This window comes from Tachypleus tridentatus, chromosome 13 (genome assembly GCF_004210375.1).
Source record: "Tachypleus tridentatus isolate NWPU-2018 chromosome 13, ASM421037v1, whole genome shotgun sequence".
Classification (NCBI taxonomy): Eukaryota; Metazoa; Arthropoda; class Merostomata; order Xiphosura; family Limulidae; genus Tachypleus; species Tachypleus tridentatus.
Window position 1 is genome coordinate 60,610,419 of NC_134837.1, and position 15,258 is coordinate 60,625,676.

The 15,258-nt window shown below is 36.6% G+C and overlaps 1 protein-coding gene across 1 annotated transcript in view; it reads right to left on the reverse strand.

Moving 5' to 3' along the window:
- Positions 1–14,011, reverse strand: part of LOC143236151 (GPN-loop GTPase 1-like) — a 19,098-nt gene extending 5,087 nt beyond the window's left edge. The window contains exons 1-3 of the mRNA XM_076474439.1: positions 13,734–14,011; positions 4,565–4,745; positions 3,225–3,318 (exon numbers count right to left, since the gene is read on the reverse strand). Coding sequence (XP_076330554.1) covers positions 3,225–3,318; positions 4,565–4,726 — 256 coding nt within the window. The 5' untranslated portion in view covers positions 4,727–4,745; positions 13,734–14,011. The remainder of the gene's footprint in view (positions 1–3,224; positions 3,319–4,564; positions 4,746–13,733) is intronic.
- Between the last annotated feature and the right edge of the window lie 1,247 nt (positions 14,012–15,258).

The window sequence follows — 15,258 nt, forward strand, 5'->3', positions numbered from 1 at the left end:
TAGATAGTACAGCAGTTTGTAGTGTACATCATCAGGTACGACCTATGTACTGCCAGACCAATGAAGGGCCAGTTTGAGTTCTACCAGTGTAAAGAGACAACCAGCTCAAAAGGAAAGAGGTGATTGCTCTGGCCAAATCTTGATGGCTAAGAGGGTGAAGGAAGAAGCAGACGTGCTAGATACTTGGCAAAAGCTTTCACCTAAAGTATCATTGATAACTCGGGTATCAGCTACTTCCTGGCCATCAGAAAGCAAGATCGAGGGTGGGGCAAAATTATATTGCCCACTGACCTTTTGAATCTTGTCTCATATGACTTGGGAACTGGTGGTAGAAGATATGTTGGTTGGAAACTTAATCAAAGAGTCCTTCTGACTTTGATGTCTCACCTAATGAGCATGTGCATGGGACTGCTGAAAAGCAATGGGGTGATAAATTGTAAGATACCCGAGAAAAGTATCCCAGACCTGTTTTTGAGCCTTCTGTGCCATGTGGCAGACAGGATTCCACCACGGACGAGGATATTGTGGTAAGCGTGTCAAGGTTTTAGGAATACATTGAGCAGCTGCCTGTATAATACAGTCAGCCATTGCTGCCAAACAGTCATCTATTGATGGCTTACAGGTGATGGTAGGATCAAGTTCTGCAAGAGCTTTGAAAGAGGGTCAGTTTGCTTGATCCAGCTTCCATCGGGGCATGTGGGTCAGGTGTCATTGACCACAGCTAGTCTCTCTCAAAATTTTAGGAAAATGATCACAGCCTCGTGGAATACTGTCAACCCTTCATGAAAAGTGGGAAAATAGTGAATGGGAGCAAACAGAGACATCAATAACAGTAAAGGACTGACTAGGTGCATGAAAATAAGTATAAGAACCATTACTGAAAAGAGAAAGGTTGTGATCAGAGAGCATAAGCTCTACAGAGCTACCCCTCCTATCAATATCAGCACTACCACAGAGGGGATGATGTCTATTGAAGTCCCCCAGGATGAAAAAGGGAGATGGCAACTGTTCAATGAGAGCATCAATGGCTGATTGATCATAGGTCTCTCCAGACAACAGGTAGAGAGAACAAACAGTGATAATACGACTTAAGGAAACACAGATGGCAATGGCCTCCAACGGTGTGTCAAGTGGCAAAACAGGGTGGGCAAATGCTGATCAATCAACAGTGTCACCCTCCATACACTCATCCATCACACATCCTATCATTTCTGTATGAAGAAAACTGCCAAAAAATGACTGTATCAGCAGTGTTCAGAAATGTTTCCTGTAAGGACAGACATACAGGATAGTAGGAAGCAATCAGTGCTTTGATGTCATCTAGATTAGAATGTAAACCTCAACTATTCCATTATATTAAGGTGGCCATTTTTACTTATGTGTAGCAAACTGGGTGGAGTGTCCTTCTGTTTATGACTATGTCTTTTTCTTTATTATTGTCTTTATTTGAGGGAGGTCTGTCAACCTCCATGATCCTGTCCTGGGTTGATTAGTCAGGTCTTTGTTGCTGGAAGAGGATTATAGCAACTGAGAATGTGAATGAATGATTGTTTTGCATCTTTGGATGGGAGAAGAAGGTATACCAGAGGAAATGCCCATACCCAAAACCAAAGGAAGTGGATCTTGGGGTTTGCTGGAATGTATGTTAGGGACAGAGATAGATGTTGACATTGATTTGTCAACTTTTTTAAACCATGGAGGTCAAATGACTTTTCATTTGGTTTGAGAACAATTCTTTTAGAGGCATAGAGATCCATCTGCACTCCCACTGTAGTAGTGGAATGAAGTACAGCAGCACACATTTGAGATGAAGTGGAGGACAGCAACTTTCTAGCTTCAGAGTAAGTAATGTTTTGAACCGTCTTCAAATGCTACAACTCTTTTTCTTCCAACCATTTAGGGCAAGAATGAAAGTAAGACATGCGAGAGCCATTGCAATTGATGCAATGAGGGTCTTTTTCACATTCACAGGCATCGTGGTCCTTGCCACCTCAACAATCACACATCAAAGAACCACAACATGATGTCTTTGAGTGACTAAACCTCTGACACTGGAAACATCTGAGAAGGTTTGGAATGCATGGCTGTACCTTGCAATTACGATAACCTGCCTTGATGGTGGCAGATGGGCGTGGTGATGTAAATGTCAGAATGAGGACACTAATCGGCATCATAATTTCATCTTTGTGAGAAACTCCTTGGGTGGAAAAACCAATGAGAATTTCTGACTCAGAGATGTTCTTCAAATCCCTCTCAACAATAACTCCTTGTGATGAGTTCAAAGTAGCATGAGGCATAACTTTAATAGGTATATCCCCAATCACCTTTCAATGCAAGAGGAGTTCACTGTGTTGTGATGTTGACGCTTCCACCAATATGTCACCAGAGTAAAGCTCTCTGACTGACTTTAGAGAGTCAGCAAGTCCCCCTAGTCTCTTCTGAATGAAAAAGGGAGACATCTGCCTAAATATTTGTCTGAAAAAGAATGTAGTATAAGAAAATGAGATACAGGTGTTACAGGTGTTGAAGATTGTTGCTCGGAATCTTCAAGATATGGTCATTTACCTATGTACTGTTTTTTCACTATTTTATTTAAGTTTTTATTTGGAAGATCCATGGAGCCCTATGAGGGAATGCACTACAGTGCCAAACAAGGATACTGGAGTAATGCCAGAATGTTGTGAGCACTACACCCAAACACCAGCATCAGATACAACGTCCCCAACACCTGTTGAGAACATCCAACACTGGTACTTGGTTGACCCTAGCCCAAGTGGACCAGCCAACTAACCCTAGGGAAGCTACCCCAAGGCTGCCTGTCTATAGGAATTCAAAGCCAAAGTGATGTGTTAACATTGAACCCCTCGACCACCAGGATTCTCTCCTCCCCTTCACAGGTCACTACTCGCAGCAAATACATGGGTGGATGTTTAGATCCCAGAGGAGGTAAAATGAAAGAACAGAACCTTTCCTGAGAGGTTCCCTCACCACGCATACAGGAATCCACACTGAGGAGATTTTTTATTTATGCAGAAAATTATACTATTCAATACACATTTACTGAAAGTATACATAATGGGCTGTAATGTTTGAGATATTATGATATACCCTTGGTCCCAAGTTATTTTTTTACATTATTTCCTTTTCAGATGGGGGTATCTAAATGCGACACTCTTTCCCAAAATTAAAAACTAAAACAAAAAAATTAGTTATTCAAAACTTACCAATGTTTGCTGGATATGGTAATTCTTTACATGCAGGGTCTAAGTTGATAACATAGGGAGACTTTTTCTTTGCATAAAGATGTGCAGTTATCCTCTGAAATATATAAGTCACATTAGACCTACCATATACAATTATAAAAAAACTACAGTACACCAATAGAGCTATAAAATCAGGCAAGTAAATATTACTTCCTAACAAAGTGTCCAATAAAGTGTATTTCCTCCATTATTCCATAAGCTTCATTACACCAGTTAATTATAACACTGATGCTGTGTTATAAATGAAATGCATTCAGGAATTTTTAAGATCTGTATATATTATCCATGAAAACTCTCCTTGAAAGAACAAAAAATACAGAATACAAAAAATGACAGAATTATAAACACAATGAACAACTTCAGCTATAAAGTCTTAACTGAAGTCTGTACAGCACATTTTTAAAAATACTGCCACTTCATGTCATTTCATAAATGTTTGTTAGCATTTCGTGGAAACTATTGTATGATACCACTGGCATCAGCAGATTTATAACATATAAATACATTAACCACAATTTACTCATGTCCAGAATAAGGGATATAAAATCCTGTTTCTCTGAAGAGCATCTCTTTGTTAACCATCTGTGATCAGCTAACATTATAGTAACATAAAATATACTAACACAGCTTGCTTCCAATTCCTGTTTACTTTTGCAAAACACATTCTTCTTTTGGTTCTTTTTTCACTTTTGATATCAAACAGTGAAGATAATTTGGACATATAGTATCAATTGTACATGATAGGTATTGATTAGTTAGTTATTTTTAAAGAGTTGCTACACTAATTAAATTTAGCTAAATAACTTTGAAAATCACAATGTGAAACCATAATGTTAAAATTGGATTACTTGAATAGCTGGAATAATTTTTGTTTTGTTTGTTTTTTTATATTTCACACAAAGCTACATGAGGGCTATCTGCACTAGCCTTCTCTAATTTAGTAGTGTAAGATTAGAGGGAAGGCAGCTAGTCATCCCCACCCACCACCAACTCTTGGGCTACTCTTTTACCAACAAATAGCAGGATTGACTGTCACATTATAATGCCCCCATGGCTGAAAGGGCGAGCATGTTTGGTGCAACAGGAGTTCAAACCTGAAACCCTCATCTTACGAGTCGAACATGTTAACCCATTTGGCCATGCCAGGCCAGCTGGAATAATCAAAAACAAGAATAACTGGAAACACTAATGTTGATTAATCGATATTTTATCTACCATCGATCAAGGAAATTGAGTATATAAATTACATGAGTTAATCACCCAGTTCTACCATGTTTGTTCTTGTATTACAAGAATCATACCTGCACCCATGTTGTTTTCCCTGATCCAGCCATACCAAGAACAATCATACATGTAGGTTTTCTTCCTGATGTTTTTCCACCCATAGCTTCCGATGCTTCTGGAGTACATGGGTTATTCATACCTGATTCCACCGAATCTTTTGATTGATTTATATCTGCCATAATTTCATCTACAAAAAATCTATAAGAGGATAGAAAAGAAAGAACAAAACAGAATTTACTAAAAGCTCTAAGAAACACATTTCTGTTCAAACAATTATAGTCTCATTTATGATATTTTTTTGTATCCTTCCAAAGTATCATAGCCAAGACCACCAAAAAAGTGTTCTCATCATGTCTACAAACCACATCACTTCAGAATACAATAAAACCTGTCTAAACAAAAAACTACATAAGGCAGAAACCTATACAAGCAGCATTATCTTAAGATTTCTCTTATAAAAGGCCCTCTCTATGGTGGAACCTGCATAATGCGAATGGAAAACTATCTTTCACTTACCTTATCTATAAACAAATAGGATTAGAACATCAGTGAGGCAGAAAAAATGTTTTTGATTAAATATTAATAAATTCTCAAACATTTTGTTACACTTATTTTTGCAGTTAAATTAGATTCATGATTTGTAGAAATATATTTGTCTTTAAGTGCAAAATTCTACTCTTTAAATAATTATCATGAAAAAATAAATTCCTATCTTCCCTAATTTTAAAATTTAGGGAAAATTTACTAAATACCCTAATTTTTTTTAAAGTTGTTTGTCATGATGATTCTTATGAAATGTAAACTCTGATTGAGAAGATTGATGCAAATGATCCTGTGAACACTGAAAGTTTTGTGTATGTTGAGAAGAATGTTTTAACAGAAAATGATGAAATTGATTATAATAGAATCGTAAGATGGTAACAATGAGAGAGATTCAGAAGATGAACAAAATTGAAAAGGTAGTGAGAGAAAATAGAAATTTTTATTTCATCGCAAGTATTAAGTTATATTAACACTATCAAATTGTATGCAAAAATGAAGGGGGAAAATGAACTTCATGAAGAGGCCATAAAATTGGCATTCTCTTTTAACCACATGAGAAAGCCCATTAAAAAAACAAAATAGTTGAAACTGGATACTTTCTTCAAATAAATTTAAGATTTTGTGTACTGGTGTATATTTTGAATGTCTACTTTTGTTCTTATTCTAATACATATAGCATAAACAGTATAATAACTTCAGTCACAAATGTGTTACTTCCCTCGAATCAAGCAAGTATAGCGTTCCGCTCAAAAATTATATATAATCAAGAAGCGCATGTTCACTGTCTAAGCCAGTAAACCCTGCTGAAGCTGGACATTTTACTTTCCTGTGCAATTCTGCCTTAGACAGATTTTACTGTATTTATCGAGTCACTCTAAAAATAGTTCTGTATTCATGCTCTTTTATCATGCAATTTTAAAGTTTGTAGTGCAAGTTGGAGAATTCTATCCATTGATGAGCAGAAAAATAAAACATAACCTATTATTCCAGAAAACATAATTTGTTTTACAGAAACCAACACTTTGCCATTACATCTTCGTCTGAACAAACAAGACACTATCTAACTGATTTAGGCTTATGCAAAACATTTCAGAATGCTACGAGACAGCTCAGTAAGATAGACTTTTCTAACCAATATATAAATAAACTGAAAGTACCTGCAAGTGGACAAGATTATACTATTTAAAGCATACATATGCTATTATATATATATTATTATTATTATTATATGTTGCCCAGTAATAGTTGCAAGTTTATAGTGGGTGATGTGAGACTATTATTGGACAACTAAACCATATCAATAAGACTTATGCAACTAATAAAAGTATCCCAAATAAATCCAAAGCTATAAAGGAACTTGTACATAAATTATATATTAATGAAGATCCTAGAACATTTACGGATAAGACATTATGAAACTACGAAAATAGAGTTCATGCTTACAATGTAAGTACCACATGAAAAAAAAAAAGGTTTAACACAAATTTTGTTATGCAATGCATTAGTCTTAATGTTTCAGCTCATATTAGGCATGCAGACGATCCAGCCTTGACAACAAAATTACAGATAAACCAGGTAAAACCTTAAAAAATATCTTAGCAAGATCAGCCTTTAGCTCCAAAACATACAAGAAACCTGCAGACAAATATGCACATTATAAATCAGTTTTAAAGGAAATTGTAACCACAAGAATATCATACACAGGCATAAAACTTTGTTATGCTGAAAGCAGTACCCATACATTTCTATGTGATCAGACTATTAAAATAAACAGTCATCCTTATACTCTAGATGAATTATGGAAAGCCATTAGAAAGTGTGCTGTAAACATGACAGTCTATGATGGAGCTTGTTGCAATGTAAAATCATACTGTAAGATGAATGGTCATTAGAAAGTGTATTACTAGACATAACAACACATAGTCTAATGATGTGGTGAGGGTTCAAAATAATTTTGATATAATACACTCAATCCTGAAATAAGACAGTTAGTATTCTGTTAAAGGAACACTTTGAAGTCTTTATTTTAAGGATGTTGCTTGTTACCTAGACAATAGAAAGTCTGTAAACTTGGTGTACCTTAATTTTCAAAAAGCTTCTGATAAGGTATTATCTAAAATAATTAACAAAGAAAATCACATCTGTAAAGCTTGGGGAAAGATTAATTGAATCAATTGAAGGTGGGTGAATGAGAGAAAAAAGTATATTGGATTAAAAGTGTCCAATAAATCCAGGCCTTACTACCAGTGTAGTGTTTTTTCTCTAATTTTAATAGGGGTATAATTTGTGAAATAATGCTTTTGCTGATCTAATTATTTCATACTCAAGAATTCTAGCTGTATAGAGAATGTTGAGATATTACAAATTGATTTGCATAAAATAATAAACTGGCCAAATACTTAGCAAATGTCCTGTAATTATAGTACATGCAAATTATTGCATTTAAATTATCATAATTTTATCCATGCATTCAAATGTTGATGAGTAACCCATTCTCATTAGCACAACTGAAAGAAAAGATCAGTTTCTTTTTTCTCAAGGGTATTGTTCAAAGACAGCCTTGAAGTATCAAAGATTGTCTTACCCTACTTAAGCCATCAAATTACCACTCTGTTGCTAGTAATAAAGCTAACAGAATTTTAGGGAGTGTTTATACATATACAAATTACAAATTTAAGAAAACAGGGTACTCACTAATGACTAGTTAGGCCTTATTTTGATTGATTGATTGATTTAGTGTTTTATGGCACAAAGCAGCTAGGCTATCTTCTCCAAACATCCAGTAAAAAGGTAAAAATAAATTAAATGTAGTAAAATACATAAAAGAAAATGAAGGTAAAACAAAACATCATTGAAAAACAGAAAAAGCATAAAACCAATGTTGACCAATGTTGGTGGAGTGCTGTTGTCGGAACCCACACTGGGTGGGCGAGAGGAGGTTGTTTGATTCGAGGAACCAAATACAACGAGCATTAACCATCCTCTCCAAGGTCTTACAGAGACAGCTTGTCAAAGCAATTGGACGGTAGTTTGAAGGAATCTTGGGATCTTTCCCAGGCTTAGAGAAAGGTAAGATAATAGCCTGGCACCAGGGATCAGTAAAAACATTCTCCTGCCAGATCCAGTTAAAGACAATTAGAAGAACATCAAGAGAAGCAGGAGAGAGATAGCATAGCATGTCATAGTGTACATCATCAGGTCCAACAGATGTACTGCCAGACCGATGAAGGGCCATTTTCAGTTCCACCAGTGTAAAGGGACAATTATAGTCAAAGAGATAGTCAGGTCGAAAGGAAAGAGGTGAACGCTCTGCCCGAGTCTTGATGGCCAAGAAGGTGGAGGAACAAGCAGAAGTGCTAGATACCCGGCAAAAGCTTTCACCTAGAGTATCAGTGATGCTCTGAGCATCAGCTACCTCTTGGCCATCAGAGAGTAAGATGGAGAGGGGGACAGAATTGTAGTGCCCACTGACCTTTCGAATCCTGTCCCATATGACCTTGGAACTGGTGATAGAAGATATGCCAGTTGTGAACTTAATCCAAGATTCCTTCTGGCTTTGACATCTTACCCACCTAGCATGTGCATGGGCCCGTTGGAAAGCGATGCAGTTTGAAAGTGTGGGATATCTACAGAAAGTATCCCAGGCCCGTTTTTGAGCCCTCCGTGTCAAGTGGCAAGCAGGATTCCACCACAGATGAGGATATTGTGGAAAACGTGTCAAGGTTTTAGGAATACACTGAGCAGCTGCTTGTATAATACAGTCAGTTACCGCTGCCACCCAGTTGTCTATTGATGGCTGATTTACGATGGCAGGATCAAGTTCTGTGAGAGCAGTGAAAGTGGACCAGTCTGCCTGATCCAGCTTCCACCGGGGCTTGCGGGTAGGGTGGCATCGACCACGGCCAGTCTCTCTCAAAGGATAGGAAAATGATCACTGCCTAGTGGATTACTGTCAAAAAATGAAAAATATTTTCATGAAAAATGGGAGAATAATGAAGGGAAGCAAACCGAGAGATCAATAGCAGTAAAGGACTGACTAGGTGCATGAAAATAAGTGAAAGAACCAGTATTGAAAAGAGAAAGATTGTGATCAGAGAGCATACTCTCTACAGAGTGACCCCTCCTATCAATAACAGCACTTCCCCAGAGGGGATGATGTCCATTAAAGTCCCCCAGGATTAGAAAGGGAGACGGCAACTGTTCAACGAGAGCATCAAGGTCTGATTGATCATATGTCTCTCCAGGAAACAGGTAGAGAGAACAAACAGTGATGGTATGACCCAAGGAAACATGAATGGCTACAGCCTCCAAGGGTGTGTTAAGTAACAAAGACAGAATGGGCACATGCTGATCAACCAAGAGTGCCACACCTCCATGTACTCGTCCATCACACAGCCTGTCATTTCTGTACAGAGAAAACTGCTGAATGGTGACTGTATCAGCAAGTTTTAGAAATGTTTCTTGTAAGGAAAGACATACAGGATGGTAGGAAGCAATCAGTGTTTTGATATCATCCAGATTAGAACGTAAACCTTGACAGTTCCATTGTATCAAGGTGGCCATTTTTAACGACAGGTAGGCGAAGTGACTGGAGAACCCTTCTGTTTATGACCATGTCTTTTTTCCTTACTGTCCTTAGTCGGAGGAGGTCTTTCGACCTCCATGGATCCTGCCCTGGGTCGAGTGGGCAGGTCTTTGTTATTGGAAGGGGATTCCAGTGACCGAGGACGCAAACGAATGATTGTTTTGCATCTTGGGGTGAGAGAAAGAGATGTATCAGAAGAAATGCCTGTATTTGAAACTGAAGAATGTTGATCTTGAGGTTTGTTGGAATGTATGGGAAGAACAGAGATGGGTGTGGAAGTCGATTCATCGACCTTTTTTAACCATGGAGGTCAAAAGACATTTCATTTGTTTTGAAAATGATTCTCTTTGAGGCACAGAGAGATCTGTCTGCACTCCCACTGTAGTTGTGGAATGAAGTGCAGCAGCATATGTCCGAGAGGGAGTGGCGGACAGCAATTTCAGAGCCTCAGAATAACTAATGTTATGTATCGTTTTCAAACGCTGCACCTCTTTTTCCTCCAACCATTTTGGGCAAGAACGAAAGCAGGGAGGATAAGAACCATTGCGGTTGACACAATGTGGATCTGTGTCATACTCATAGGCATTGTGGTCCTTGCCAGCACAACAAGCACATGTCAGGGAACCACGACATGAAGTCTTAGAGTGGCCGAACCTCTGACATTGGAAACATCAGAGAGGATTTGGAATGTACAGCTGTACCCTGCAAATTTGGCAGGTGCACATGGTGATGTAAATGTCAAAACAAGGTTATTTGTCGGCAGTGGAGATGCGCCTCACTGCAGAAACTCCTTGAGCAGAGAGTCAAGCGAGAATTTCCGACTCAGAGACGTTCTTCAAATCCCTCTCAACAATAACTCCTCGTGATGAATTCAAGGTAGCATGAGGGGTAACCTCAATAGGTATATCCCCAATTGCCTTTGAATTCAAGAGGAGTTCACTGTGTTGGGTTGTGGATGTTTCAACCAATATGTCTCCAGATCGAAGCTTTTTTACTGACTTTGGAGAGCCAGCAAGACCCTCTAGTCCCTTCTTAATAAAAAGGGGGACATTTGCCCTAAAGGTTTTTCTGAAAGAGAATGTAATATAAGAAAATGAGGTACGTGTGTTACAGATGTTGAAGACTACTGCTCAGAGTCTTCAAGACGTGGTCATTTACCTATTGACTGTTTTTTCACTATTTTATTTACATTTTTTGAAGGAGGATCCATAGGAAAAAGGAAAATTTCAGTACCCACTGACCCCACCCACCATGGAGCCCTACGAGGGGACGCACTCTAATGTCATGCAAGGACATTGCAGCAATGCCAGGGTTTAGTGAGCACTATACCCAAACACCAGCATCAGACACAATGTCCACAAGACCCATTGTGAACTTCCAACACTGGTACTTGGTTGACTCTAGCCCAAGTGGACCAGCCGATTGACCCAAGGGGGGCCACCCAAAGGCTGCCCGTCTACAGGAATTCAAGGCCAAAGTGGTGTGTTAGGGTTGGACCCCTCAACCACCAGGATCCTCTCCTCCCCTTCATGGGTCGCCACGCACAGCAAACACGTGGGTGGATGTTTAGATCCCAGAGGAGGTAAACTGAAAGAACAGAACCTTCCCTGGGAGGTCCCCTCATCACGTACAGGAATTCACACCGAGGGGCATTGTTTTCAGTACTATGTACAGTTATTTCTAGTCCAAAAAAATCTTATTTTGATTTACTGGAAATTGTTTAATGAAAATATGATAGGATAATTTCTAAAATGTAAGAGTTATCTAACAGGTTTAACTCTCTTATTTTCTCTTACAAAAAGAAGAGCAAGAACCAATCTTATAAGTTCATATTATTTAGGAGGTCAATAGCAACCACTTCTGATTTCTTTGCAATATGTTCTTACAATAATAAGAGGACAAAGTATAAGATTTATAAAAGGCAGCATATGCTTAAATAAAGACAGTTTTATTTTTCTAGTATGATGACTGGCTTATGACATGAATTGTAATAAAGAATAATAGGGGCTAGTACTTTAGAGAATTTTAAGAGGAGAAAAAATTATTTTCTAAAATCTAAAAAGTAGCTTGAAACTTTTCTATTTCTCATGGAAAGATTTGAAGGATCAAATTGTCCCTTGCTGTTCATGTTTATAAAGAAAATTAATCCAGCTAATTATAAAAAAAGTTGAATTTTAAAATATTTTCTATTGTTAGTAAAGTTTATTCATTTACATTTTTCTTTACATTTTTACTGTGTGTTAAAAATTAGATATAAATGGATCAAATGTTTTTGTACTTTTCACATAATGTTTTTCCTTTACAAAATAGTGCTCCTACTAAAAATAAAGTAAAGTTGGTTGGCAGGCAGGTACATCTCTACATTATCACATTATTTAAGGTATAAACTGAACATCTGGCAAATGTGTATTTAAAAAACAGTTATTCCAGATAATAAGAAATACCACATCCAAATTATATTATCACCTTGTTAAACATAATGTTACAAGAGAATTTTGTACATTTGAAATTACTTTTCCTTTAAATAATTAATCAGTTAAATCAATAGACATGTAACCAAACATGATAATAATTCTTTATTTTTGAGTACACCCTTGTAGTCAGGGGGGTATAATACTCCAAGGTCCATTTTCCCCTACTTTATGCTATGCAATAATAATATTCTTCCTTATGGATTTTTTTTTCAGGTGGGTAATCAGAGTTTTACAGATGGGCCCACCTATTTTAAATGTTAAGAGTAGCTATGGAACAGTACATATTTTGAACTAAAATATACACTTGGAAGGCTAGTCTTTTTATCTACATTTACTATAAAAGTATAAAATCCAAATTTTGATAACTATGAAAATCTGAATGCATAGAGCAAGTACTTTTCAAGCTGAGATTAGATTAAAACATTTTTCTTTTGGCACATACGTAAGAAACTGTTGAGCAATGGGTACAAACGTTGAAGTTTGAAAATTGTTCTATTAATGGGATTTGCATGATTTTCATGGGGAATGAAAATATCAAAGTCATTTTTCTTATCAGTATCACATAATACAAAACTTATTGATTTATCTAATTGGTAATATAATTTCTTAATAAAAAGATTCAGATCATTTATCGAGTTGCATGAATAAATAGCAGATGGGTTTTAACTGTAATAAATGCAAGATATTGCATGTGGATTATCAGAATGTGAACTATATGTATAATTTGAATAGGAATAACTAACAGTCATGACAAGACATCTTGGTGTAATAGTTGAGTAGTCTCTTAAATCATCCAAACAATGTGATGATGTTAGTGACAGGGCAAATAGGATTTTATGTTGTGTCTACAAATATATTAAATACAAGTTTAAAAAGGTTACACTTCTACTGTATAGGACACTCATTAGGCCACATTTGAAGTAATGTGTTCAATCTTGGCATCTTAACTTAGGAAGGACAATAAATGGTTCCAAAGGATTAACAGAACTACTACTAGAATGGTGCCTAGGATGGGAGGGTCATCATATGAGTGATTACGATCTGAAATTTTCTCTTGATTGAGGTGTTTAAGACTGTTAATTCCCTTTTTTCATACTTAATAGTGAGGACAGTAGGACTAGAGAACATTAATATAAATTTTAGCAGAGCAGGTGTCAACTTCAGCTAAGACGTTTATTTTTCTAACAGAATGGTTGGTCTTCAGAATAGGTTGCTATCAGATGTTGCGGCGGCAGTAAATTTAAGCGAGTTTACGAGAAAGCCTGATAATTATACAAATGAGCTAGTTTTGAAATTTTACTTTTACCTTTAATAGTTTTAGTTTAGTTGAATGGATGGACCAACAGGTCCCTTCTTATCCTTATATATTTGTATGTGAAACGTCACTAGGCGAGTGGTAAGTTTACACAATTAAAACACAAAAATCCGGGTTCGATTTCTGCAGTTTACGGCGGAAAACTTGCTCTACTTTAATAGCTAAGAGTATATAGTTCTGTATCTTTGCATTATGAAAAACAATAATAGTTCATGGGGAAATATATTCCTAGTTACTTCATTGACTCACAAATAAACCTAACAACTTACCGTTTTTTGTGCTTCAGTTTTCACGTAATATATGGTATTCCCTTTCTATCTTTTAAACGATTTAATTTGTCATTCTGTGAGCTTGTACTAGTTGTCTCGCTTCTTGGTTTAAAGATAATCGGTTAATTAAATTTTTTAAACAATAAAGGCATTTAAGATTAAATAAAGTATTGTTATTCTTTAAATTTAATACGGACCTAATTTACCCGGAACGTTTTTCAATAGCAATATAAAACAATTACCATGTGCAAATTAAAGCTTGTGCACCATCTAGTGACACTTAATATAACGAAAATGTACATGTACATTTTTTGTAGTTAATGTTTTCATACCCATCTCTTGATTAAGATTTTCGCGTTTAAAGTAACTATTTACCTGAACTGATTTTTTGATTAAATATGATTGTAAGTTATTTTGTGCTGTAGAATAGTTACTTGTGGCGTACAGTATATATAAATAAGACAAGAAATAAGTTAAAATTAATTAATCAGTAAATTTTCGTGAAAAGCTACACATAATGATATCTGTGCATATACTCCTTTAATCAGACCCGGCATTGCCAGGTGGTTAGAGTGTTCAACTTGTAATCTGAGGGTAATGGATACGAATCCCCGTCACATCCAAAATGCTCGCCCTGTCATCTGTAGGTGCATTATAACGTGACGATCAATCCCACTATTCTTTGATAAGAGTCGCCCAATCATTGGCTGTGAATGGTGATGGCTTATCTTACACTGCTAAATTAGGGACGGCTAGCACAGATAGCCTTCGTTTGGCTTTGCACGAAATTCAAAACAAAAGGCAAACAAGTCTTTTCTAATTTTCATTGATAGATTAGAGGGAAAGCAGTTAATCAACAACACCCACAGCCAGTTCTTGGACTTTTCTCGCTTGATCGTCACTCTTATAACATGCCCATTACTACAAATCGTAAATGTGAAAATGTCGAAAATTGTTTCTATATAAATTTGTTACTCCATTATAATGGACCTAAACTTTATTTTAGACTAGTGATGTTCCAGAATGACTAAATCTGATGTTACTTAGTTGAATTAGTAAGTCATATTTTACCAAGGCTGTTTGTTTGTTTTGTTATTATGGTCGATATTACACTAAAGCTATTTGGGTTCTGCCTACCACGAGTATTGAAACGTGGTTTCTAACAGTATACAGTTACGTCAGAAAGTGTTTGTACCCCTGCGTCGTGAGTAGCTTTTTCCTCATAACTTAAAAAGTATCACGATTAAGACAATGAAAGTATAGTATATTATAAATATTATACTAGCACACATCTACATAAATTTTTTATGAGCAAAAACCCACTGCGGACGCAAGGATACAAACACTTTCTGTCGTAACTATAAGTCCTCAGACATAACATTATACCACTGTGGTGTTATTTTACATGCTCATGCAAATTGTAACTTTGAGATATACCATGGCCTACCATAGTAGAACCCTGTTATAGACGATTACACATTTTTACGGCCATGTATCTCACGGGAAGACAAAATATTATCTTCAA